The sequence below is a fragment of the Phyllobates terribilis genome, unplaced genomic scaffold (assembly GCF_046119375.1).
Source record: "Phyllobates terribilis strain yellow unplaced genomic scaffold, ASM4611937v1 Scaffold_8__6_contigs__length_399053987, whole genome shotgun sequence".
Classification (NCBI taxonomy): Eukaryota; Metazoa; Chordata; class Amphibia; order Anura; family Dendrobatidae; genus Phyllobates; species Phyllobates terribilis.
The window spans coordinates 172835719-172862938 of NW_027362768.1; the positions used below are offsets into that span (position 1 = coordinate 172835719).

Genomic DNA, 27220 nt, shown 5'->3' on the forward strand with positions numbered 1-27220 from the left:
AACATCTGTACTGTGAGAAGTGGGGATCACAAGGATCTGTACTGTGAGAAGTGGGGATCACAAGGATCTGTATTGTGAGAAGTGGGGACCACAAGGATCTGTATTGTGAGAAGTGGGGACCACAAGGATCTATAATGTGAGAAGTGGGGACCACAAGGATCTTTACTGTGAGAAGTGGAGACCACAAGGATCTGTACTGTGAGAAGTGGGGGACCACAAGGATCTGTACTGTGAAAAGTGGGGGCCATAAAGATCTGTACTGTGAGAAGTGAGGACCACAAGGATCTGTACTGTGAGAAGTGGGGACCACAATGATCTGTACTGTGAAAAGTGGGGACCACAAAGATCTGTACTATGAGAAGTGAGGACCACAAGGATCTGTACTGTGAAAAGTGGGGACCACAAGGATCTGTACTGTGAAAAGTGAGGACCACAAGGATCTGTACTGTGAGAAGTGGGGACCACAAAGATCTGTAATGTGAGAAGTGGAGACCACAAAGATCTGTAATGTGAGAAGTGGAGACCACAAAGATCTGTAATGTGAGAAGTGGGGACCACAAGGATCTGTATTGTGAGTGGGGACCACAAGGATCTGTAATGTGAGAAGTGGTGACCACATGGATCTGTACTGTGAGAAGTGGGGACCACAAGGATCTGTACTGTGAGAAGTGGTGACCACAAGGATCTGTACTGTGAGAAGTGGTGACCACATGGATCTGTACTGTGAGAAGTGGGGACCACAAGGATCTGTACTGTGAGAAGTGGTGACCACATGGATCTGTACTGTGAGAAGTGGGGACCACAAGGATCTTCACTGTGAGAAGTTGGGACCGCAAAGATCTGTAATGTGAGAAGTGGGGACTAGTGTTGAGCCACCCCCGTAGTGTTCGGGTTCGGTTCGGTTCGTCGAACACCGGGATGTTCGAGGAACTGTTCGTCGAACTGTTCGTCGAACACCTTAGAACACCGTCGAACACCGTTAAAACCAATGGCAGGCAAACAAAAACACATAGGAACACATAGAAAACACCTTCAAAGGTGTCCAAAAGCTCACAAACTGCTCAGAAGACGCTTTCTTTAAAAAAGCCGGCCGGCAATTCAGCATCTGTACCCGACAATTTAGAATAGAAGGAATAGAGAATCACACATAGATTAGATAGATAGAAACATGTCAGTCACATATATATGAAGTACTGTGACAGTGTTGCTTACTGTACTTGTCATTTACTGCAAAGGATTTATTAAAAGAAATAATAGTGTTTTCTTGCACCGTCTCTTTAAAAAAGCCGGCCGGCAATTCAGCATCTGTACCCGACAATTTAGAATAGAAGGAATAGAGAATCACACATAGATTAGATAGATAGAAACATGTCAGCCACATATATACGAAGTACAGTGACAGTGTTGCTTACTGTAATTGTCATTTAGTGTAAAGGATTTATCAAAAAAAATAATAGTGTTTTCTTGCACCGTCTCTTTAAAAAAGCCGGCCGGCAATTCAGCATCTGTACCCGACAATTTATAACAGACAGAATAGAGCTTCACACATAGATTAGATAGATAGAAACATGTCAGTCACATATATAATAAGTACAGTCATAGTGTTGGTTACTGTACTTGTCATTTAGTATTAAAATAAAGGATTTATTATTAAAAAAAATTGGCGTGGGGTTCCCCGTAATTTTAGTCTCTAGCGGAGGTTAAGCAGACGGCTGGGGCAGATGTTTGAAGCCTGGGAAGGGGGTAATACCCACGGAGCTTCCCAGGCTACTAATATCAGCCCCCAGCTGAATACCTAGCCTTTACTAGCTATTAAAATGGAGGACCCCCCCAAAAAAAATGACGTGGGGTCCCCCCTAATTTAATAGCTAGCAAAGGCTAGGCAGACAGCTGGGGGCTGATATTAATAGCCCAGGAAGGGAGCCATGAATATTGGCCCCCTCCCAGGCTAGAAACACCTGCCGTCAGCCGCCCCAGAAATGGCGCATCCATAGGATGCGCCAATTCTGGCACTTAGCCTCGCTCTTCCACGCTGCCCTGGTGCGGTGGCAGGGGGTAATAGGGTTGGGGTTGATGTCAGCTTATAATGCCAGCTGACATCAAGCCCAGGTTAGTAATGGAGAGGCGTCTATAAGACACCCCCATTACTAACCCCATAGTCAAAGTTAAAAAAAAAACACAAACACCCAGAATAAAGTCCTTTAATTGAAATAAAGACACAATCCTTTATTGTTCTAAATTAAACCATACTTACCATCACGCCCATTCCAGCTGAAGCCAACGATCTCCTGCAATAAAAGAAAAATAATAAAGCAACCTCATCCTTACCTTTCCATGGTTCCCAGGACAGCTTCAGCTCTGCTACATCGAGATGACAGGCTGGACCGCAGCAGAAAGCTGCCATCCAGCCTGTCATCCCGCAGACACTGAGAAGAGCAGGCATGCTTGCGCTCCTCAGTGTCTGACTGTGACGGCATCCAGATGAGCCGACAATGAACTCGGCTCACCTCATGTACGTCACTGACAGCGTGGGAAAATTCTCCTGCACTCAGCGCTTCAGCGTGAGAATTTTCCCACGCTGTCAGTGACGTGCATGAGGTGAGCCGAGTTCATTGGACATGACCTCGGCTCATCTGGATGCCGTCACAGCCAGACACTGAGTAGCGCAAGCATGCCTGCGCTTCTCAGTGTCTGCGGGATGACAGGCTGGATGGCAGCGTTCTGCAGCGGTCCTGCCTGTCATCTCGATGTAGCAGAGCTGAAGCTGTCCTGGGAACCATGGAAAGGTAAGGATGAGGTTGCTTTATTATTTTACTTTTATTGCAGGAGATCATTGGCTTCAGCTGGAATGGGCGTGATGGTAAGTATGGTTTAATTTAGAACAATAAAGAATTGTGTGTTTATTTCAATTAAAGGACTTTATTCTGGGTGTTGTGTTTTTTTTAAATACTTTACTAGAAATTCATGGTGGTCATGTCTAATATTGGCGTGACCCCATGAATTTCGGGCTTAGGGCCAGCTGATAATGCCAAGCTGGCCTTAACCCCTTTATTACCCAGTGAGCCACCGCACCAGGGCCCTGGATGAGTTGGGTACAGCGCCAGAAGATGGCGCTTCAATAACGCGCCATTTTCCGGGGCGGCTGCGGACTGCAATTTGCAGCGGGTGGGGCCCAGAAAGCTTGGGCCTCCCTGCGCTGCAGATTCCAGCCCCCAGCTGCCTAGTTGTACCTGGCTGGACACAAAAATAGGGCGAAGCTCCACGTATTTTTTTTTTAAATTCATGAAATTCATGGAATAATTAAGAAAAAAAGGGCTTCCCTATATTGTTGTGTCCGGCTAGGTACAAATAGGCAGCTGGTGGTTGGGGGCAGCCCGTTCCTGCCTGCTGTACCTGGCTGGACACAAATATAGGGCGAAGCCCCACATCAATTTTTTTTTCATTATTTCATGAATTTCCTGAAATAATTTAAAAAAAATTGACGTGGGGCTTCGCCCTATATTTGTGTCCAGTCAGGTACAGCAGGCAGGAACGGGCTGCCCCCAACCACCAGCTGCCTATTTGTACCTGGCCGGACACAACAATATAGGGAAGCCCTTTTTTTCTTAATTATTCCATGAATTTCATGAAATAATTAAAAAAAAAAATGCGTGGGGCTTCGCCCTATTTTTGTGCCCAGCCAGGTACAACTAGGCAGCTGGGAGCTGGAATCCGCAGCGCAGGGAGGCCCAAGCTTTCTGGGCCCCATCCGCTGCAAATTGCAGTCCGCAGCCGCCCCAGAAAATGGCGCGTTCGTAGAAGCGCCATCTTCTGGCGCTGTACCCAACTCATCCAGGGCCCTGGTGCGGTGGCTCACTGGGTAATAAAGGGGTTAAGGCCAGCTTGGAATTATCAGCTGGCCCTAAGCCCGAAATTCATGGGGTCACGCCAATATTAGACATGACCACCATGAATTTCTAGTAAAGTATTTTAAAAAACACAACACCCAGAATAAAGTCCTTTAATTGAAATAAACACACAATTCTTTATTGTTCTAAATTAAACCATACTTACCATCACGCCCATTCCAGCTGAAGCCAATGTCTTCTGCAATAAAAGTAAAATAATTAAGCAACCTCATCCTTACCTTTCCATGGTTCCCACGACAGCTTCAGCTCTGCTACATCGAGATGACAGGCTGGACCGCAGCAGAAAGCTGCCATCCAGCCTGTCATCCCGCGGACACTGAGAAGCGCAGGCATGCTTGCGCTCTGCAGTGTCTGGCTGTGACGGCATAAAGATGAGACAAGTTCATGTCCAATGATCTCAGCTCACCTCATGCACGTCACTGACAGCGTGGGAAAATTCTCCTGCACTCAGCGCTACAGCGTGAGAATTCTCCCACGCTGTCAGTGACGTGCATGAGGTGAGCTGAGATCATTGGACATGAACTCGTCTCATCTTTATGCCGTCACAGCCAGACACTGCAGAGCGCAAGCATGCCTGCGCTTCTCAGTGTCTGCGGGATGACAGGCTGGATGGCAGCGTTCTGCTGCGGTCCAGCCTGTTATCTCGATGTAGCAGAGCTGAAGCTGTCCTGGGAACCATGGAAAGGTAAGGATGAGGTTGCTTTATTATTTTTCTTTTATTGCAGGAGATCGTTGGCTTCAGCTGGAATGGGCGTGATGGTAAGTATGGTTTAATTTAGAACAATAAAGGATTGTGTCTTTATTTCAATTAAAGGACTTTATTCTGGGTGTTTGTGTTTTTTTTAACTTTGACTATGGGGTTAGTAATGGGGGTGTCTTATAGACGCCTCTCCATTACTAACCTGGGCTTGATGTCAGCTGGCATTATAAGCTGACATCAACCCCAGCCCTATTACCCCCTGCCACCGCACCAGGGCAGCGTGGAAGAGCGAGGCTAAGTGCCAGAATTGGCGCATCCTATGAATGCGCCATTTCTGGGGCGGCTGACGGCTGGTGTTTCTAGCCTGGGAGGGGGCCAATATTCATGGCTCCCTTCCTGGGCTATTAATATCAGCCCCCAGCTGTCTGCCTAGCCTTTGCTAGCTATTAAATTAGGGGGGACCCCACGTCATTTTTTTGGGGGGGTCCCCCATTTTAATAGCTAGTAAAGGCTATGTATTCAGCTGGGGGCTGATATTAGTAGCCTGGGAAGCTCCGTGGGTATTACCCCCTTCCCAGGCTTCAAACATCTGCCCCAGCCGTCTGCTTAACCTCCGCTAGAGCCTAAAATTAAGGGGAACCCAACGCCAATTTTTTTAATAATAAATCCTTTATTTTAATACTAAATGACAAGTACAGTAACCAACACTATGACTGTACTTCATATATATGTGACTGACATGTTTCTATCTATCTAATCTATGTGTGATGCTCTATTCCTTCCATTCTAAATTGTCGGGTACCGCTGCTGAATTGCCGGCCGGCTTTTTTAAAGAGGCGGTGCATGAAAACACTATTATTTTTTTAAATAAATCCTTTACACTAAATGACAAGTACAGTAAGCAACACTGTCACTGTACTTCATATATATGTGGCTGACATGTTTCTATCTATCTAATCTATGTATGATTCTCTATTCCTTCTATTCTAAATTGTTGGGTACAGATGCTGAATTGCCGGCCGGCTTTTTTAAAGAGACGGTGCATGAAAACACTATTATTTTTTTTAATAAATCCTTTACACTAAATGACAAGTACAGTAATCAACACTGTCACTGTACTTCATATATATGTGACTGACATGTTTCTATCTATCTAATCTATGTATGATTCTCTATTCCTTCTATTCTAAATTGTCGGGTACAGATGCTGAATTGCCGGCCGGCTTTTTTAAAGAGACGGTGCATGAAAACACTATTATTTTTTTTAATAAATCCTTTACACTAAATGACAAGTACAGTAATCAACACTGTCACTGTACTTCATATATATGTGACTGACATGTTTCTATCTATCTAATCTATGTGTGATTCTCTATTCCTTCTATTCTAAATTGTCGGGTACAGATGCTGAATTGCCAGCCGGCTTTTTTAAAGAGACGGTGCATGAAAACACTATTATTTTTTTTAATAAATCCTTTACACTAAATGACAAGTACAGTAATCAACACTGTCACTGTACTTCATATATATGTGACTGACATGTTTCTATCTATCTAATCTATGTGTGAAGCTCTATTCTGTCTGTTATAAATTGTTGGGTACAGATGCTGAATTGCCGGCCGGCTTTTTTAAAGAGACGGTGCATGAAAACACTATTATTTTTTTTGATAAATCCTTTACGCTAAATGACAAGTACAGTAAGCAGCACTTTCACTGTACTTCGTATATATATGTGGCTGACATGTTTATATCTATCTAATCTATGTGTGATGCTCTATTCTTTCGGTTCTAAATTGTCGGGTACCGGTGTATGCCGCTGCTGAATTGCCGGCTTTTCATGTTTCACTGTTGGCACTGTTCCCATCGATTTGGGCAATCACTGTAATGCCACAACCACCATGGCTGTGGCATTACAGTGAGTGGCAGACAATCCCTGCATGATTGGTGCTCTAAATAGCGCCAGACATGCAGGACACGATTTTGGTGCACGAACAGTTATCGAACATAACCTCGAACAGCCGAATTTTTTGCAAATCGATCGCGTTCGTCGAACAACTCGAACACCTCCCAAAACAGCTCGAATTTGAGATTGGCGAACAGTTCTAGTCGAACACCGCTCATCTCTAGTGGGGACCACAAGGATCTGTACTGTGAGTGGGGACCACAAGGATCTGTAATGTGAGAAGTGGTGACCACATGGATCTGTACTGTGAGAAGTGGGGACCACAAGGATCTGTACTGTGAGAAGTGGGGACCACAAGGATCTGTACTGTGAGAAGTGGGGACCACAAGGATCTGTACTGTGAGAAGTGGGGACCACAAGGATCTGTACTGTGAGAAGTGGGGATCACAAGGATCTGTATTGTGAGAAGTGGGGACCACAAGGATCTGTACTGTGAGAAGTGGGGACCACAAGGATCTTCACTGTGAGAAGTTGGGACCGCAAAGATCTGTACTGTGAGAAGTGGGGACCACAAGGATCTGTACTGTGAGAAGTGGGGACCACAAGGATCTGTACTGTGAGAAGTGGGGATCACAAGGATCTGTATTGTGAGAAGTGGGGACCACAAGGATCTGTACTGTGAGAAGTGGGGACCACAGGGATCTGTACTGTGAGAAGTGGGGACCACAAGGATCTGTGCTGTGAGAAGTGGGGACCAAAAGGATCTGTACTGTGAGAAGTGGGGACCACAAGGATCTGTACTGTGAGAGGTGGGGACCACAAGGATCTGTGCTGTGAGAAGTGGGGACCACAAGGATCTGTACTGTGAGAAGTGGGGACCACAAGGATCTGTAATGTGAGAAGTGGGGACCACAAGGATCTGTACAGTGAGAAGTGGGGACCACAAGGATCTGTACTGTGAGAAGTGGGGATCACAAGGATCTGTATTGTGAGAAGTGGGGACCACAAGGATCTATATTGTGAGAAGTGGGGACCACAAGGACCTGTACTGTGAGAAGTGGGGACCACAAGGATCTGTACTGTGAGAAGTGGGGACCACAAGGATCTGTACTGTGAGAAGTGGGGACCACAAGGATCTGTAATGTGAGAAGTGGGGACCACAAGGATTTGTACTGCGAGAAGTGAGGACCACAAGGATCTGTACTGTGAGAAGTGGGGATCACAAGGATCTGTACTGTGAGAAGTGGGGACCACAACGATCCGTAATGTGAGAAGTGGGGACCACAAGGATCCGTAATGTGAGAAGTGGGGACCACAAGGATCTGTACTGTGAGAAGTGGGGACCACAAGGATCTGTACTGTGAAAAGTGGGGACCACAAGGATCTGTACTGTGAGAAGTGGGGACCACAAGGATCTGTACTTTGAGTAGTGGGACCACAAGGATCTGTACTGTGAGAAGAGGGGGCCACAAGAATCTGTACTGTAAGAAGTGTAGACCACAAGGATCTGTACTGTGAGAAGTGGGGACCACAAGGATCTGTAATGTGAGAAGTGGGGATCACAAGGATCTGTACTGTGAGAAGTGGGGACCACAAGGATCTGTACTGTGAGAAGTGGGGACCACAAGGATCTGTACTGTGAGAAGTGGGGACTACAAGGATCCGTAATGTGAGAAGTGGGGACCACAAGGATCTGTACTGTGAGAAGTGGGGACCACAAGGATCTGTACTGTGAGAAGTGGGGACCACAAGGATCTGTACTGTGAGAAGTGGGGACCACAAGGATCCATAATGTGAGAAGTGGGGACCACAAGGAGCTGTACTGTGAGAAGTGGGGACCACAAGGATCTGTACTGTGAGAAGTGGGGACCACAAGGATCCGTAATGTGAGAAGTGGGGACCACAAGGATCTGTACTGTGAGAAGTGGGGACCACAAGGATCCATAATGTGAGACGTGGGGACCACAAGGATCTGTATTGTGAGAAGTGAGGACCACAAGGATCTGTAATGTGAGAAGTGGGGACCACAAGGATCTGTAATGTGAGAAGTGGGGATCACAAGGATCTGTTCTGTGAGAAGTGTAGACCACAAAGATCTGTACTGTGAGAAGTGGGGACCACAAGGATCTGTACTTTGAGTAGTGGGGATCACAAAGGATCTGTACTGTGAGAAGTGGGGGCCACAAGGATCTGTACTGTGAGAAGTGGGGGCCACAAGGATCTGTACTGTGAGAAGTGAGAACCACAAGGATCTGTATTGTGAGAAGTGGGGACCACAAGGATCTGTAATGTGAGAAGGCGGGGACCACAAGGATCTGTACTGTGAGAAGTGGGGACCACAAGGATCTGTACTGTGAGAAGTGGGGACCACAAGGATCTGTACTGTGAGTGGGGACCACAAGGATCTGTACTGTGAGAAGTGGGGACCACAAGGATCTGTATTGTGAGAAGTGGGGATCACAAGGAGCTGTACTGTGAAAAGTAGGGACCACAAGGATCTGTAATGTGAGAAGTGGGGACCACAAGGATCTGTACTATGGGAAGTGGAGACCACAAAGATCTGTAATGTGAGAAGTGGGGATCACAAGGATCTGTATTGTGAGAAGTGGGGATCACAAAGATCTGTACTGTGATAAGTGGGGATCACAAGAATCTGTACTGTGAGAAGTGGGGACCACAAGGATCTGTACTGTGAGAAGTGGAGACCAAAAGGATCTGTACTGTGAGAAGTGGGGGACCACAAGGATCTGTTCTGTGAAAAGTGGGGGCCATAGGATCTGTACTGTGAGAAGTGAGGACCACAAGGATCTGTACTGTGAGAAGTGGGGACCACAAGGATCTGTACTGTGAAAAGTGGGGACCACAAGGATCTGTACTGTGAGAAGTGAGGATCACAAGGATCTGTACTGTGAGAAGTGAGGACCACAAGGATCTGTACTGTGAGAAGTGGGGACCACAAGGATCTGTAATGTGAAAAGTGGGGACCACAAGGATCTGTACTGTGAGAAGTGAGGACCACAAGGATCTGTACTGTGAGAAGTGGGGACCACAAGGATCTGTACGGTGAAAAGTGGGGACCACAAGGATCTGTAATGTGAGAAGTGGGGACCACAAAGATCTGTAATGTGAGAAGTGGAGATCACAAAGATCTGTAATGCGAGGAGTGGGAACCACAAGGATCTGTACTGTGAGAAGTGAGGACCACAAGGATCTGTACTGTGAGAAATGGGGACCACAAGGATCTGTACTTTGAATAGTGGGGATCACAAAAGCATCTGTACTGTGAGAAGTGGGGACCACAAGGATCTGTACTGTGAGTGGGGACCACAAGGATCTGTATTGTGAGAAGTGGGGACCACAAGGATCTGTACTGTGAGAAGTGGGGACCACAAGGATCTTCACTGTGAGAAGTGGGGACCACAAAGATCTGTACTGTGAGAAGTGGGGACCACAAGGATCTGTACTTTGAGTAGTGGAGATCACAAAAGGATCTGTACTGTGAGAAGTGGGGACCACAAGGATCTGTACTGTGAGAAGTGGGGACCACAAGGATCTGTACTGTGAGTGGGGACCACAAGGATCTGTACTGTGAGAAGTGGGGACCACAAGGATCTGTACTGTGAGAAGTGGGGATCACAAGGATCTGTACTGTGAGAAGTGGGGACCATAAGGATCTTCACTGTGAGAAGTGGGGACCGCAAGGATCTTCACTGTGAGAAGTGGGGACCGCAAAGATCTGTACTGTGAGAAGTGGGGATCACAAGGATCTGTACTGTGAGAAGTGGGGATCACAAGGATCTGTATTGTGAGAAGTGGGGATCACAAGGATCTGTATTGTGAGAAGTGGGGACCACAAGGATCTGTATTGTGAGAAGTGGGGACCACGAGGATCTATAATGTGAGAAGTGGGGACCACAAGGATCTGTACTGTGAGAAGTGGAGACCACAAGGATCTGTACTGTGAGAAGTGGGGGACCACAAGGATCTGTACTGTGAAAAGTGGGGACCACAAAGATCTGTACTATGAGAAGTGAGGACCACAAGGATCTGTACTGTGAAAAGTGGGGACCACAAGGATCTGTACTGTGAAAAGTGGGGACCACAAGGATCTGTAATGTGAGAAGTGGGGACCACAAAGATCTGTAATGTGAGAAGTGGAGACCACAAAGATCTGTAATGTGAGAAGTGGAGACCACAAAGATCTGTAATGTGAGAAGTGGGGACCACAAGGATCTGTACTGTGAGTGGGGACCACAAGGATCTGTAATGTGAGAAGTGGTGACCACATGGATCTGTACTGTGAGAAGTGGGGACCACAAGGATCTGTACTGTGAGAAGTGGTGACCACATGGATCTGTACTGTGAGAAGTGGTGACCACAAGGATCTGTACTGTGAGAAGTGGTGACCACATGGATCTGTACTGTGAGAAGTGGGGACCACAAGGATCTGTACTGTGAGAAGTGGTGACCACAAGGATCTGTACTGTGAGAAGTGGTGACCACATGGATCTGTACTGTGAGAAGTGGGGACCACAAGGATCTGTACTGTGAGAAGTGGTGACCACATGGATCTGTACTGTGAGAAGTGGGGACCACAAGGATCTTCACTGTGAGAAGTTGGGACTGCAAAGATCTGTACTGTGAGAAGTGGGGACCACAAGGATCTGTACTGTGAGAAGTGGGGACCACATGGATCTGTACTGTGAGAAGTGGGGACCACAAGGATCTGTACTGTGAGAAGTGGTGACCACATGGATCTGTACTGTGAGAAGTGGGGACCACAAGGATCTTCACTGTGAGAAGTTGGGACCGCAAAGATCTGTACTGTGAGAAGTGGGGACCACAAGGATCTGTACTGTGAGAAGTGGGGACCACAAAGATCTGTAATGTGAGAAGTGGGGACCACAAGGATCTGTACTGTGAGAAGTGGTGACCACATGGATCTGTACTGTGAGAAGTGGTGACCACAAGGATCTGTACTGTGAGAAGTGGGGACCACATGGATCTGTACTGTGAGAAGTGGGGATCACATGGATCTGTACTGTGAGAAGTGGGGACCACAAGGATTTGTACTGTGAGAAGTGGGGACCACAAAGATCTGTAATGTGAGAAGTGGGGACCACAAGGATCTGTAATGTGAGAAGTGGTGACCACATGGATCTGTACTGTGAGAAGTGGGGACCACAAGGACCTGTACTGTGAGAAGTGGGGACCACAAGGATCTGTACTGTGAGAAGTGGGGACCACAAGGATCTGTACTGTGAGAAGTGGGGACCACAAGGATCTGTAATGTGAGAAGTGGGGACCACAAGGATTTGTACTGCGAGAAGTGAGGACCACAAGGATCTGTACTGTGAGAAGTGGGGATCACAAGGATCTGTACTGTGAGAAGTGGGGACCACAACGATCCGTAATGTGAGAAGTGGGGACCACAAGGATCCGTAATGTGAGAAGTGGGGACCACAAGGATCTGTACTGTGAGAAGTGGGGACCACAAGGATCTGTACTGTGAAAAGTGGGGACCACAAGGATCTGTACTGTGAGAAGTGGGGACCACAAGGATCTGTACTTTGAGTAGTGGGACCACAAGGATCTGTACTGTGAGAAGAGGGGGCCACAAGAATCTGTACTGTAAGAAGTGTAGACCACAAGGATCTGTACTGTGAGAAGTGGGGACCACAAGGATCTGTAATGTGAGAAGTGGGGATCACAAGGATCTGTACTGTGAGAAGTGGGGACCACAAGGATCTGTACTGTGAGAAGTGGGGACCACAAGGATCTGTACTGTGAGAAGTGGGGACTACAAGGATCCGTAATGTGAGAAGTGGGGACCACAAGGATCTGTACTGTGAGAAGTGGGGACCACAAGGATCTGTACTGTGAGAAGTGGGGACCACAAGGATCTGTACTGTGAGAAGTGGGGACCACAAGGATCCATAATGTGAGAAGTGGGGACCACAAGGAGCTGTACTGTGAGAAGTGGGGACCACAAGGATCTGTACTGTGAGAAGTGGGGACCACAAGGATCCGTAATGTGAGAAGTGGGGACCACAAGGATCTGTACTGTGAGAAGTGGGGACCACAAGGATCCATAATGTGAGACGTGGGGACCACAAGGATCTGTATTGTGAGAAGTGAGGACCACAAGGATCTGTAATGTGAGAAGTGGGGACCACAAGGATCTGTAATGTGAGAAGTGGGGATCACAAGGATCTGTTCTGTGAGAAGTGTAGACCACAAAGATCTGTACTGTGAGAAGTGGGGACCACAAGGATCTGTACTTTGAGTAGTGGGGATCACAAAGGATCTGTACTGTGAGAAGTGGGGGCCACAAGGATCTGTACTGTGAGAAGTGGGGGCCACAAGGATCTGTACTGTGAGAAGTGAGAACCACAAGGATCTGTATTGTGAGAAGTGGGGACCACAAGGATCTGTAATGTGAGAAGGCGGGGACCACAAGGATCTGTACTGTGAGAAGTGGGGACCACAAGGATCTGTACTGTGAGAAGTGGGGACCACAAGGATCTGTACTGTGAGTGGGGACCACAAGGATCTGTACTGTGAGAAGTGGGGACCACAAGGATCTGTATTGTGAGAAGTGGGGATCACAAGGAGCTGTACTGTGAAAAGTAGGGACCACAAGGATCTGTAATGTGAGAAGTGGGGACCACAAGGATCTGTACTATGGGAAGTGGAGACCACAAAGATCTGTAATGTGAGAAGTGGGGATCACAAGGATCTGTATTGTGAGAAGTGGGGATCACAAAGATCTGTACTGTGATAAGTGGGGATCACAAGAATCTGTACTGTGAGAAGTGGGGACCACAAGGATCTGTACTGTGAGAAGTGGAGACCAAAAGGATCTGTACTGTGAGAAGTGGGGGACCACAAGGATCTGTTCTGTGAAAAGTGGGGGCCATAGGATCTGTACTGTGAGAAGTGAGGACCACAAGGATCTGTACTGTGAGAAGTGGGGACCACAAGGATCTGTACTGTGAAAAGTGGGGACCACAAGGATCTGTACTGTGAGAAGTGAGGACCACAAGGATCTGTACTGTGAGAAGTGAGGACCACAAGGATCTGTACTGTGAGAAGTGGGGACCACAAGGATCTGTAATGTGAAAAGTGGGGACCACAAGGATCTGTACTGTGAGAAGTGAGGACCACAAGGATCTGTACTGTGAGAAGTGGGGACCACAAGGATCTGTACGGTGAAAAGTGGGGACCACAAGGATCTGTAATGTGAGAAGTGGGGACCACAAAGATCTGTAATGTGAGAAGTGGAGATCACAAAGATCTGTAATGCGAGGAGTGGGAACCACAAGGATCTGTACTGTGAGAAGTGAGGACCACAAGGATCTGTACTGTGAGAAATGGGGACCACAAGGATCTGTACTTTGAATAGTGGGGATCACAAAAGCATCTGTACTGTGAGAAGTGGGGACCACAAGGATCTGTACTGTGAGTGGGGACCACAAGGATCTGTATTGTGAGAAGTGGGGACCACAAGGATCTGTACTGTGAGAAGTGGGGACCACAAGGATCTTCACTGTGAGAAGTGGGGACCACAAAGATCTGTACTGTGAGAAGTGGGGACCACAAGGATCTGTACTTTGAGTAGTGGAGATCACAAAAGGATCTGTACTGTGAGAAGTGGGGACCACAAGGATCTGTACTGTGAGAAGTGGGGACCACAAGGATCTGTACTGTGAGTGGGGACCACAAGGATCTGTACTGTGAGAAGTGGGGACCACAAGGATCTGTACTGTGAGAAGTGGGGATCACAAGGATCTGTACTGTGAGAAGTGGGGACCATAAGGATCTTCACTGTGAGAAGTGGGGACCGCAAGGATCTTCACTGTGAGAAGTGGGGACCGCAAAGATCTGTACTGTGAGAAGTGGGGATCACAAGGATCTGTACTGTGAGAAGTGGGGATCACAAGGATCTGTATTGTGAGAAGTGGGGATCACAAGGATCTGTATTGTGAGAAGTGGGGACCACAAGGATCTGTATTGTGAGAAGTGGGGACCACGAGGATCTATAATGTGAGAAGTGGGGACCACAAGGATCTGTACTGTGAGAAGTGGAGACCACAAGGATCTGTACTGTGAGAAGTGGGGGACCACAAGGATCTGTACTGTGAAAAGTGGGGACCACAAAGATCTGTACTATGAGAAGTGAGGACCACAAGGATCTGTACTGTGAAAAGTGGGGACCACAAGGATCTGTACTGTGAAAAGTGGGGACCACAAGGATCTGTAATGTGAGAAGTGGGGACCACAAAGATCTGTAATGTGAGAAGTGGAGACCACAAAGATCTGTAATGTGAGAAGTGGAGACCACAAAGATCTGTAATGTGAGAAGTGGGGACCACAAGGATCTGTACTGTGAGTGGGGACCACAAGGATCTGTAATGTGAGAAGTGGTGACCACATGGATCTGTACTGTGAGAAGTGGGGACCACAAGGATCTGTACTGTGAGAAGTGGTGACCACATGGATCTGTACTGTGAGAAGTGGTGACCACAAGGATCTGTACTGTGAGAAGTGGTGACCACATGGATCTGTACTGTGAGAAGTGGGGACCACAAGGATCTGTACTGTGAGAAGTGGTGACCACAAGGATCTGTACTGTGAGAAGTGGTGACCACATGGATCTGTACTGTGAGAAGTGGGGACCACAAGGATCTGTACTGTGAGAAGTGGTGACCACATGGATCTGTACTGTGAGAAGTGGGGACCACAAGGATCTTCACTGTGAGAAGTTGGGACCGCAAAGATCTGTACTGTGAGAAGTGGGGACCACAAGGATCTGTACTGTGAGAAGTGGGGACCACAAGGATCTGTACTGTGAGAAGTGGGGACCACAAAGATCTGTAATGTGAGAAGTGGGGACCACAAGGATCTGTACTGTGAGAAGTGGTGACCACAAGGATCTGTACTGTGAGAAGTGGGGACCACATGGATCTGTACTGTGAGAAGTGGGGATCACATGGATCTGTACTGTGAGAAGTGGGGACCACAAGGATTTGTACTGTGAGAAGTGGGGACCACAAAGATCTGTAATGTGAGAAGTGGGGACCACAAGGATCTGTAATGTGAGAAGTGGTGACCACATGGATCTGTACTGTGAGAAGTGGGGACCACAAGGATTTGTACTGTGAGAAGTGGTGACCACAAGGATCTGTACTGTGAGAAGTGGGGACCACATGGATCTGTACTGTGAGAAGTGGGGACCACAAGGATCTGTACTGTGAGAAGTGGTGACCACATGGATCTGTACTGTGAGAAGTGGGGACCACAAGGATCTTCACTGTGAGAAGTTGGGACCGCAAAGATCTGTACTGTGAGAAGTGGGGACCACAAGGATCTGTACTGTGAGAAGTGGGGACCACAAAGATCTGTAATGTGAGAAGTGGGGACCACAAGGATCTGTACTGTGAGAAGTGGTGACCACATGGATCTGTACTGTGAGAAGTGGTGACCACAAGGATCTGTACTGTGAGAAGTGGGGACCACATGGATCTGTACTGTGAGAAGTGGGGATCACATGGATCTGTACTGTGAGAAGTGGGGACCACAAGGATTTGTACTGTGAGAAGTGGGGACCACAAAGATCTGTAATGTGAGAAGTGGGGACCACAAGGATCTGTAATGTGAGAAGTGGTGACCACATGGATCTGTACTGTGAGAAGTGGGGACCACAAGGATTTGTACTGTGAGAAGTGGTGACCACAAGGATCTGTACTGTGAGAAGTGGGGACCACATGGATCTGTACTGTGAGAAGTGGGGACCACAAGGATCTGTACTGTGAGAAGTGGTGACCACATGGATCTGTACTGTGAGAAGTGGGGACCACAAGGATCTTCACTGTGAGAAGTTGGGACCGCAAAGATCTGTACTGTGAGAAGTGGGGACCACAAGGATCTGTACTGTGAGAAGTGGGGACCACAAGGATCTGTACTGTGAGAAGTGGGGACCACAAGGATCTGTAGTGTGAGTGGGGACCACAAGGATCTGTACTGTGAGAAGTGAGGATCACAAGGATCTGTACTGTGAGAAGTGGGGACCACAAGGATCTTCACTGTGAGAAGTGGGGGCCACAAGGATCTGTACGGTGAAAAGTGGGGACTACAAGGATCTGTACGGTGAGAAGTGGGGACCACAAGGATTTGTACTGTGAGAAGTGGGGACCACAAGGATCTGTACTGTGAGAAGTGGGGACCACAAGGATCTGTACTGTGAGAAGTGGGGACCACAAGGATCTGTACTGTGAGAAGTGGGGACCACAAGGATCTGTACTGTGAGAAGTGGGGACCACAAGGATCTGTACTGTGAGATCTGGGGATTACAAGGATCTGTACTGTGAAAAGTGGGGACCACAAGGATTTGCACTGTGAGAAGTGAGGACCACAATGATCTGTACTGTGAGAAGTGGGGACCACAAGGATCTTCACTGTGAGAAGTGGGGACCACAAGGATCTGTACTGTGAGAAGTGGGGACCACAAGGATCTGTACTGTGAGAAGTGGGGACCACAAGGATCTGTACTGTGAGAAGTGGGGACCACAAGGATCTGTACGGTGAGAAGTGGGGACTACAAGGATCTGTACGGTGAGAAGTGGGGACCACAAGGATCTGTACTGTGAGAAGTGAGGACCACAAGGATCTGTACTGTGAGAAGTGGGGACCACAAGGATCTGTACTGTGAGAAGTGGGGACTACAAGGATTTGTATTGTGAGAAGTGGGGACCACAAGGATCTGTACTGTGAGAAGTGGGGACCACAAGGATCTGTACTGTGAGAAGTAGGGACCACAAGGATCTGTACTGTGAGAAGTGGGGACCACAAGGATCTGTACTGTGAGAAGTGGGAACCACAAGGATCTGTACTGTGAGATCTGGGGATTACAAGGATCTGTACTGTGAAAAGTGGGGACCACAAGGATTTGCACTGTGAGAAGTGAGGACCACAAGGATCTGTACTGTGAGAAGTGGGGACCACAAGGATCTTCACTGTGAGAAGTGGGGACTAGAGATGAGCGGTGTTCGACTAGAACTGTTCGCCAATCTCAAATTCGAGCTGTTTTGGGAGGTGTTCGAGTTGTTCGACGAACGCGAACGATTTGCAAAAAATTCGGCTGTTCGAGGTTATGTTCGATAACTGTTCGTGCACCAAAAGCGTGTCCTGCATGTCTGGCGCTATTTAGAGCACCAATCATGCAGGGATTGTCTGCCACTCACTGTAATGCCACAGCCATGGTGGTTGTGGCATTACAGTGATTGCCCAAATCGATGGGAACAGTGCCAACAGTGAAACATGAAAAGCCGGCAATTCAGCAGCGGCATACACCGGTACCCGACAATTTAGAACCGAAAGAATAGAGCATCACACATAGATTAGATAGATATAAACATGTCAGCCACATATATACGAAGTACAGTGAAAGTGCTGCTTACTGTACTTGTCATTTAGCGTAAAGGATTTATCAAAAAAAATAATAGTGTTTTCATGCACCGTCTCTTTAAAAAAGCCGGCCGGCAATTCAGCATCTGTACCCAACAATTTATAACAGACAGAATAGAGCTTCACACATAGATTAGATAGATAGAAACATGTCAGTCACATATATATGAAGTACAGTGACAGTGTTGATTACTGTACTTGTCATTTAGTGTAAAGGATTTATTAAAAAAAATAATAGTGTTTTCATGCACCGTCTCTTTAAAAAAGCCGGCTGGCAATTCAGCATCTGTACCCGACAATTTAGAATAGAAGGAATAGAGAATCACACATAGATTAGATAGATAGAAACATGTCAGTCACATATATATGAAGTACAGTGACAGTGTTGATTACTGTACTTGTCATTTAGTGTAAAGGATTTATTAAAAAAAATAGTAGTGTTTTCATGCACCGTCTCTTTAAAAAAGCCGGCCGGCAATTCAGCATCTGTACCCAACAATTTAGAATAGAAGGAATAGAGAATCATACATAGATTAGATAGATAGAAACATGTCAGCCACATATATATGAAGTACAGTGACAGTGTTGCTTACTGTACTTGTCATTTAGTGTAAAGGATTTATTTAAAAAAATAATAGTGTTTTCATGCACCGTCTCTTTAAAAAAGCCGGCCGGCAATTCAGCAGCGGTACCCGACAATTTAGAATGGAAGGAATAGAGCATCACACATAGATTAGATAGATAGAAACATGTCAGTCACATATATATGAAGTACAGTGACAGTGTTGGTTACTGTACTTGTCATTTAGTATTAAAATAAAGGATTTATTATTAAAAAAATTGGTGACCACAAGGATCTGTACTGTGAGAAGTGGGGACCACATGGATCTGTACTGTGAGAAGTGGGGACCACAAGGATCTGTACTGTGAGAAGTGGTGACCACTTTACTAGTTTAATAGCTAGTAAAGGCTATGTATTCAGCTGGGGGCTGATATTAGTAGCCTGGGAAGCTCCGTGGGTATTACCCCCTTCCCAGGCTTCAAACATCTGCCCCAGCCGTCTGCTTAACCTCCGCTAGAGCCTAAAATTAAGGGGAACCCAACAGCTTCAGCTCTGCTACATCGAGATAACAGGATGTAGCAGGTAACAGGAAGCCCCACGTCAATTTTTTTTAAATTATTTCAGGAAATTCATGAAATAATGAAAAAAAAATTGATGTGGGGCTTCGCCCTATATTTGTGTCCAGTCAGGTACAGCAGGCAGGAACGGGCTGCCCCCAACCACCAGCTGCCTATTTGTATCTAGCCGGACACAACAATATAGGGAAGCCCTTTTTTTCTTAATTATTCCATGAATTTCATGAATTTAAAAAAAAAAATACGTGGAGCTTCGCCCTATTTTTGTGTCCAGCCAGGTACAACTAGGCAGCTGGGGGCTGGAATCTGCAGCGCAGGGAGGCCCAAGCTTTCTGGGCCCCACCCGCTGCAAATTGCAGTCCGCAGCCGCCCCGGAAAATGGCGCGTTCATAGAAGCGCCATCTTCTGGCGCTGTACCCAACTCATCCAGGGCCCTGGTGCGGTGGCTCACTGGGTAATAAAGGGGTTAAGGCCAGCTTGGCATTATCAGCTGGCCCTAAGCCCGAAATTCATGGGGTCACGCCAATATTAGACATGACCACCATGAATTTCTAGTAAAGTATTTAAAAAAAACACAACACCCAGAATAAAGTCCTTTAATTGAAATAAACACACAATTCTTTATTGTTCTAAATTAAACCATACTTACCATCACGCCCATTCCAGCTGAAGCCAACGATCTCCTGAAATAAAAGAAAAATAATAAAGCAACCTCATCCTTACCTTTCCATGGTTCCCAGGACAGCTTCAGCTCTGCTACATCGAGATGACAGGCAGGACCGCTGCAGAACGCTGCCATCCAGCCTGTCATCCCGCAGACACTGAGAAGCGCAGGCATGCTTGCGCTACTCAGTGTCTGGCTGTGACGGCATCCAGATGAGCCGAGGTCATGTCCAATGAACTCGGCTCACCTCATGCACGTCACTGACAGCGTGGGAAAATTCTCACGCTGAAGCGCTGAGTGCAGGAGAATTTTCCCACGCTGTCAGTGACGTACATGAGGTGAGCCGAGTTCATTGTCGGCTCATCTGGATGCCGTCACAGTCAGACACTGAGGAGCGCAAGCATGCCTGCTCTTCTCAGTGTCTGCGGGATGACAGGCTGGATGGCAGCTTTCTGCTGCGGTCCAGCCTGTCATCTCGATGTAGCAGAGCTGAAGCTGTCCTGGGAACCATGGAAAGGTAAGGATGAGGTTGCTTTATTATTTTTCTTTTATTGCAGGAGATCGTTGGCTTCAGATGGAATGGGCGTGATGGTAAGTATGGTTTAATTTAGAACAATAAAGGATTGTGTCTTTATTTCAATTAAAGGACTTTATTCTGGGTGTTTGTGTTTTTTTTAACTTTGACTATGGGGTTAGTAATGGGGGTGTCTTATAGACGCCTCTCCATTACTAACCTGGGCTTGATGTCAGCTGGCATTATAAGCTGACATCAACCCCAACCCTATTACCCCCTGCCACCGCTACAGGGCAGCGTGGAAGAGCGAGGCTAAGTGCCAGAATTGGCGCATCCTATGGATGCGCCATTTCTGGGGCGGCTGACGGCTGGTGTTTCTAGCCTGGGAGGGGGCCAATATTCATGGCTCCCTTCCTGGGCTATTAATATCAGCCCCCAGCTGTCTGCCTAGCCTTTGCTAGCTATTAAATTAGGGGGGACCCCACGTCATTTTTTTGGGGGGGGTCCTCCATTTTAATAGCTAGTAAAGGCTAGGTATTCAGCTGGGGGCTGATATTAGTAGCCTGGGAAGCTCCGTGGGTATTACCCCCTTCCCAGGCTTCAAACATCTGCCCCAGCCGTCTGCTTAACCTCCGCTAGAGACTAAAATTACGGGGAACCCCACGCCAATTTTTTTTAATAATAAATCCTTTATTTTAATACTAAATGACAAGTACAGTAACCAACACTATGACTGTACTTATTATATATGTGACTGACATGTTTCTATCTATCTAATCTATGTGTGAAGCTCTATTCTGTCTGTTATAAATTGTCGGGTACAGATGCTGAATTGCCGGCCGGCTTTTTTAAAGAGACGGTGCAAGAAAACACTATTATTTTTTTTGATAAATCCTTTACACTAAATGACAATTACAGTAAGCAACACTGTCACTGTACTTCGTATATATGTGGCTGACATGTTTCTATCTATCTAATCTATGTGTGATTCTCTATTCCTTCTATTCTAAATTGTCGGGTACAGATGCAGAATTGCCGGCCGGCTTTTTTAATGAGACGGTGCAAGAAAACACTATTATTTTTTTTAATAAATCCTTTGCAGTAAATGACAAGTACAGTAAGCAACACTGTCACAGTACTTCATATATATGTGACTGACATGTTTCTATCTATCTAATCTATGTGTGAAGCTCTATTCTGTCTGTTATAAATTGTCGGGTACCGCTGCTGAATTGCCGGCCGGCTTTTTTAAAGAGACGGTGCACGAAAACACTATTATATTTTTTAATAAATCCTTTACACTAAATGACAAGTACAGTAAGCAACACTGTCACTGTACTTCATATATATGTGACTGACATGTTTCTATCTATCTAATCTATGTGTGATGCTCTATTCCTTCATGTCTAAATTGTCGGGTACCGGTGTATGCCGCTGCTGAATTGCCGGCCGGCTTTTTTAAAGAAAGCGTCTTCTGAGCAGTTTGTGAGCTTTTGGACACCTTTGAAGGTGTTTTCTATGTGTTCCTATGTGTTTTTGTTTGCCTGCCATTGGTTTTAACGGTGTTCGACGGTGTTCTAAGGTGTTCGACGAACAGTTCGACGAACAGTTCCTCGAACATCCCGGTGTTCGACGAACCGAACCGAACCCGAACACTACGGGGGTGGCTCAACACTAGTGGGGACCACAAGGATATGTACTGTGAGAAGTGGGGACCACAAGGATCTGTACTGTGAGAAGTGGGGACCACAAGGATCTGTACGGTGAGAAGTGGGGACCACAAGGATCTGTACTGTGAGAAGTGGGGACTACAAGGATCTGTATTGTGAGAAGTGGGGACCACAAGGATCTGTACTGTGAGAAGTGGGGACCACAAGGATCTGTACTGTGAGAAGTGGGGACCACAAGGATCTGTACTGTGAGATCTGGGGATTACAAGGATCTGTACTGTGAGAAGTGGGGACCACAAGGATCTGTACTAGACCCTATTCCTTTTATTCTCTTTATTAATGACCTTGTGGATGGGATTGAGTGTTAAGTGTCAGTCTTTGCAGTCTTTGTAGGATAATAAAACCTGAGCTTGACAATATAAAATTACAAAATTATTTAGCTAAAATTTCTGCTTGGACAAACACATGGCAGATGAGGTGTAATGTAGATAAAAGTAAAATAATGCACCGCAGCCAGAGTAATCCTATTACTGCATTTACATTAAATAGAATTATACTCAAGACTACAGAACAGGAGAAGGACTTAGGTATTCTGGTTACAAGTAAGCTGAGTGCAGCACTCAATGTCAAGCAGCAGCTGCAAAAGCAAACAAGATTTTAGGGTGTATAAAAAGAGAGATCAAATCTTGTGATCCCAACATATTGTTACCCCTTTATCAATCACTGGTGAGGCCACTTCTGGAATATGGGATCCAGTTTTGGGCTCCACATTGAAAGTAGAACATTGGAAACTTAGAATCAGTGAAAAGGTGGCAATTAGATTATTACAAGGGATGGAGGTCTCTCATATGATGAGAGGGTGGAAAAGTTGGGCTTCTTTAGTTTAGAAAAAAGATGCCTCAGAGGAGTTATCATTTACATGCATAAATATATGTGTGGTCAGTACAAAGGACGGCACATGACTTATTCCTTCCAAAGACCATACTAAGGGCCAGGGGACACTCATTACGGGTGGAAGAAAGGCGATTCAGGCACCTAAACAGGAAAGGATTCTTTACAGTTAGAGCAGTCAGACTGTGGAATGCCGACCACAAGAGGTAGTGATGGCCGACTCTATAACAGCTTTCAACAAGGGCTGGATGATTTCCTCCATACACAAAACATTGTGGGTTATAAATAATCTGGCGATAGAGAACGGAGAACTGGTGGAGAAAGGTTGAACTTGATGGACCGAAGTCTTTCTTCAACCTATGTAACTATGCAGCATATCTATGACTTTGTAGATAGCTTTCCTGTCACTCCCTGGTCTCTGAGGGGGTGGTTATACCCCAGCATCAAAGTTTTGCAATTTTTGTCTTGTCATTTCAGAGATTTCTATTTAGTGTCAGTGAGCAGAAATACTGTATTAATAGATTTCATGGTGGGAAAACCCATCACGTCAGATGCATGACTTGCAACAATAGACAGATCTAATACAACAAAAAACAAATCTGAGCCAGATTTATGTAAACAGGACAAAGGAAGTCACAAAACTGTGAAAGTTTTCATTTATCAATGAACAAGTTTTATTTCACTCACAACTAAAATATCCCTGCAACTTCATACTGCCACATAACGTATAGCAATATCCAGTGACTTTCAAAACTTTACAAACTTCTAGTAAAACAGTAACATTTTACCTTTATTCCAACAAACGCTGGATCTTTACTGCTCCCTCGTCTCATCACTTTCACTGCGAGAGTCCCAGCGCTCTCACATACACGATAATAGGATTCAGTCAGCTCCAATACCGACCATTTCACTTCTAGTCTGCAGATATTCACAATAATAAACCATTGATAGGTATGAGATAGAAGATAGATAGATAGATAGATAGATAGATAGATAGATAGATAGACATATATGAGATGGATAGATATGAGAGAGATAGATAGATAGATAGATAGATAGATAGATAGATAGATAGATAGATAGATAGATAGATACAGTGGTGGCCAAAAGTATTGGCACCCCTGCAATTCTGTCAGATAATACTCAGTTTCTTCCTGAAAATGATTGCAATCACAAATTCTTTGGAAGTATTATCTTCATTTAATTTGTCTTCAATGAAAAAACACAAAAATAATTGTCCTAAAGCCAAATTGGATATAATTCCACACCAAACCTAAAAAAGGGGGTGGACAAAAGTATTGGCACTGTTTGAAAAATCATGTGATGCTTCTCTAATTCGTGTAATTAACAGCACCTGTAACTTACCTGTGGCACCTAACAGGTGTTGGCAATAACTAAATCACACTTGCAGCCAGTTAACATGGATTAAAGTTGACTCAACCTCTGTCCTGTGTCCTTGTGTGTACCACATTGAGCATGGAGAAAAGAAAGAAGACCAAAGAACTGTCTGAGGACTTGAGAAACCAAATTGTGAGGAAGCATGAGCAATCTCAAGGCTACAAGTCCATCTCCAAAGACCTGAATGTTCCTGTGTCTTCCGTGCGCAGTGTCATCAAGAAGTGTAAAGCCCATGGCACTGTTGCTAACCTCCCTAGATGTGGACGGAAAAGAAAAATTGACGAGAGATTTCAACGCAAGATTGTGCGGATGGTGGATAAAGAACCTCGACTAACATCCAAACAAGTTCAAGCTGCCCTGCAGTCCGAGGGTACAACAGTGTCAACCCGTACTATCCGTCGGCGTCTGAATGAAAAGGGACTGTATGGTAGGATACCCAGGAAGACCCCACTTCTTACCCCGAGACATAAAAAAGCCAGGCTGGAGTTTGCCAAAACTTACCTGAGAAAGCCTAAAACGTTTTGGAAGAATGTTCTCTGGTCAGATGAGACAAAAGTAGAGCTTTTTGGGAAAAAGCATCAACATAGAGTGTACAGGAAAAAAAAAGAGGCATTCAAAGAAAAGTACATAGTCCCTACAGTCAAACATGGCGGAGGTTCCCTGATGTTTTGGGGTTGCTTTGCTGCCTCTGGCACTGGACTGCTTGACCGTGTGCATGGCATTATGAAGTCTGAAGACTACCAACAAATTTTGCAGCATAATGTAGGGCCCAGTGTGAGAAAGCTGGGTCTCCCTCAGAGGTCATGGGTCTTCCAGCAGGACAATGACCCAAAACACACTTCCAAAAGCACTATAAAATGGTTTGAGAGAAAGCACTGGAGACTTCTAAGGTGGCCAGCAATGAGTCCAGACCTGAATCCCATAGAACACCTGTGGAGAGATCTCAAAATGGCAGTTTGGAGAAGGCACCCTTCAAATATCAGGGACCTGGAGCAGTTTGCCAAAGAAGAATGGTCTACAATTCCAGCAGAGCATTGTAAGAAACTCATTGATGGTTACCGGAAGCAGGTGTTCGCAGTTATTTTGGCTAAAGGTTGTGCAACCAAGTATTAGACTGAGGGTGCCAATACTTTTGTCTGGCCCATTTTTGGAGTTTTGTGTGAAATGATCAATGATTTGATTTTTGCTTCATTCTCTTTTGTGTTTTTTCCTTGCAAGCAAATTAAATGAAGATAATAAGACCAAAGAATTTGTGATTGCAATCATTTTCAGGAAGAAACTGAGTATTATCTGACAGAATTGCAGGGGTGCCAATACTTTTGGCCACCACTGTAGATTGATAGATAAATGATAGATAGATAGATAGATAGATAGCCAACCTATAGGCTGCAGGAAACAGAACTATGATATCCCATGGACTTCCATAGCCCCCACCCTGGATGTGCCCCCAGCCATCGTTCCTACAGTCCTTATCCCTATTATCAAAACTAATGTGTATTTGATACTGCCAATAAAGCTTCTTTGAATTTGATAGCAGATAGATAGATAGACAGAGAGACAGACAGACAGACAGATAGGTAGGAGAAAAAAGGTCACACTCCATACATAGCAAAAAATAGATGAAAAAAAAAAGTTTATTCCATGCCCAAGGTACACAATGTAGTTTTTTATGTGGGGTGTACTTGTGGCGCCCGTGTCTTTAGTGCCACAAAATTCCTGCATGTGTAATATACTTTTATATGTATTGCCAGCTATGGTGAGGGCTGGTTTCTCTGCTGGGAGAACTGCATCCAAACATTGTACCCGATCCCTTACTGGAGGATTGTGCACTTCTGCCTGAACCAGGAAGTGTGCACGATCCCTCAGGGGGGGAGGAGGTGCTTCAGAAGAGAAGTGAAGATGTGAGGAGAAATAGCAACATGGAGGTCCAGATGAAGAGGAGCAGCATGCTTTCTTCAAGGACAAGCTGCATGAGGCAGGGTATCAGTCACTAGAGCCACAGAGACTTCCAGGGTCCGTGGTGAAACTGAGAGACTGCTCGCTCTTCATATAATGAGCAGTAAAGTGCTTTGCCCAGGAGCTCAGCAGCGCATAGAATCAGGGACACTGCTGCAACAGAAAGTAAGTGTTTTCCACAGAATTCAAACTGCCTGCTCTCTAGATGGGATCACGGATCCAGTACCTGTCTATCCTGGATCCCTGGGGTCCAAGGAGTCTTTTACCAGAGATATGATTAGCAGCAGAAAGGCTACACTACATCACAGCAGAGAAACTGAACCCTCACCATGCAGGTCCAACCAAAACCCTTTGTGTGAGTTGTATGAAATCTTCTGGAACTTTTTGCAGAACTTCAGTAAAAGGTACAAACTGATTATTACCCTGTCTAATGCTGATTATTCTCTGCTGCACCATTCCCCTTCCAACTCCCCTGGGAGCCAGCCCTGGTTGGGAAGGGTTAATCATCTGGCACTGTTCATCACCACCTAACTCCCAGGGGCTTTCATCAGTGCCCGCCCATAGCAGGCCGAACATCCTAACTTGCGTCACAAACCTTTTTATTATTTTATTATTAGCCCCACAATTCACAAAGACTGTCGCACAACCCCGGTCGAACTTGACCAGCACTCGGACAGCCGTGCACCACTACCGTGACCACAGCGGCCGGCCGGGGCAACACATTCTCATTTTTTGCATCAATTAATTTGAGTAAAACTGAAGATTTTGTAATGAAAGTTATATTATTAATCTTACTTTCATGTTATGGGTTACAAAAATGTTGTATGAAACTCAGTCTTGTCAAAATTTTGGAAAATGTTCTTGTGTTCGGTGAGATATTGATTAAATGTTACTTTTCAAATGGGGTGTAATGATTTATGTTAAGCACCGTATATGCGTGTATATATATACATAGATATATTGTGGTAGATCGACTCACTCGGCTTCTTACAGAGGTAGTCACAGGAACACTT

At 45.8% G+C, this 27220-nt stretch overlaps 1 protein-coding gene across 2 annotated transcripts in view; it reads right to left on the reverse strand.

Moving 5' to 3' along the window:
• Window positions 1–27220, reverse strand: part of LOC141157026 (FRAS1-related extracellular matrix protein 1-like) — a 264796-nt gene that overhangs the window by 53544 nt on the left and 184032 nt on the right. Inside the window, exon 28 of one of the 2 annotated variants that reach the window (XM_073643738.1) lies at window positions 23642–23771. The exons of the other annotated variant lie outside the window; for it this stretch is intronic. Within the exon in view, the coding sequence (XP_073499839.1) occupies window positions 23642–23771 (130 nt within the window). The remainder of the gene's footprint in view (window positions 1–23641; window positions 23772–27220) is intronic. 2 annotated transcript variants of the gene reach the window in all.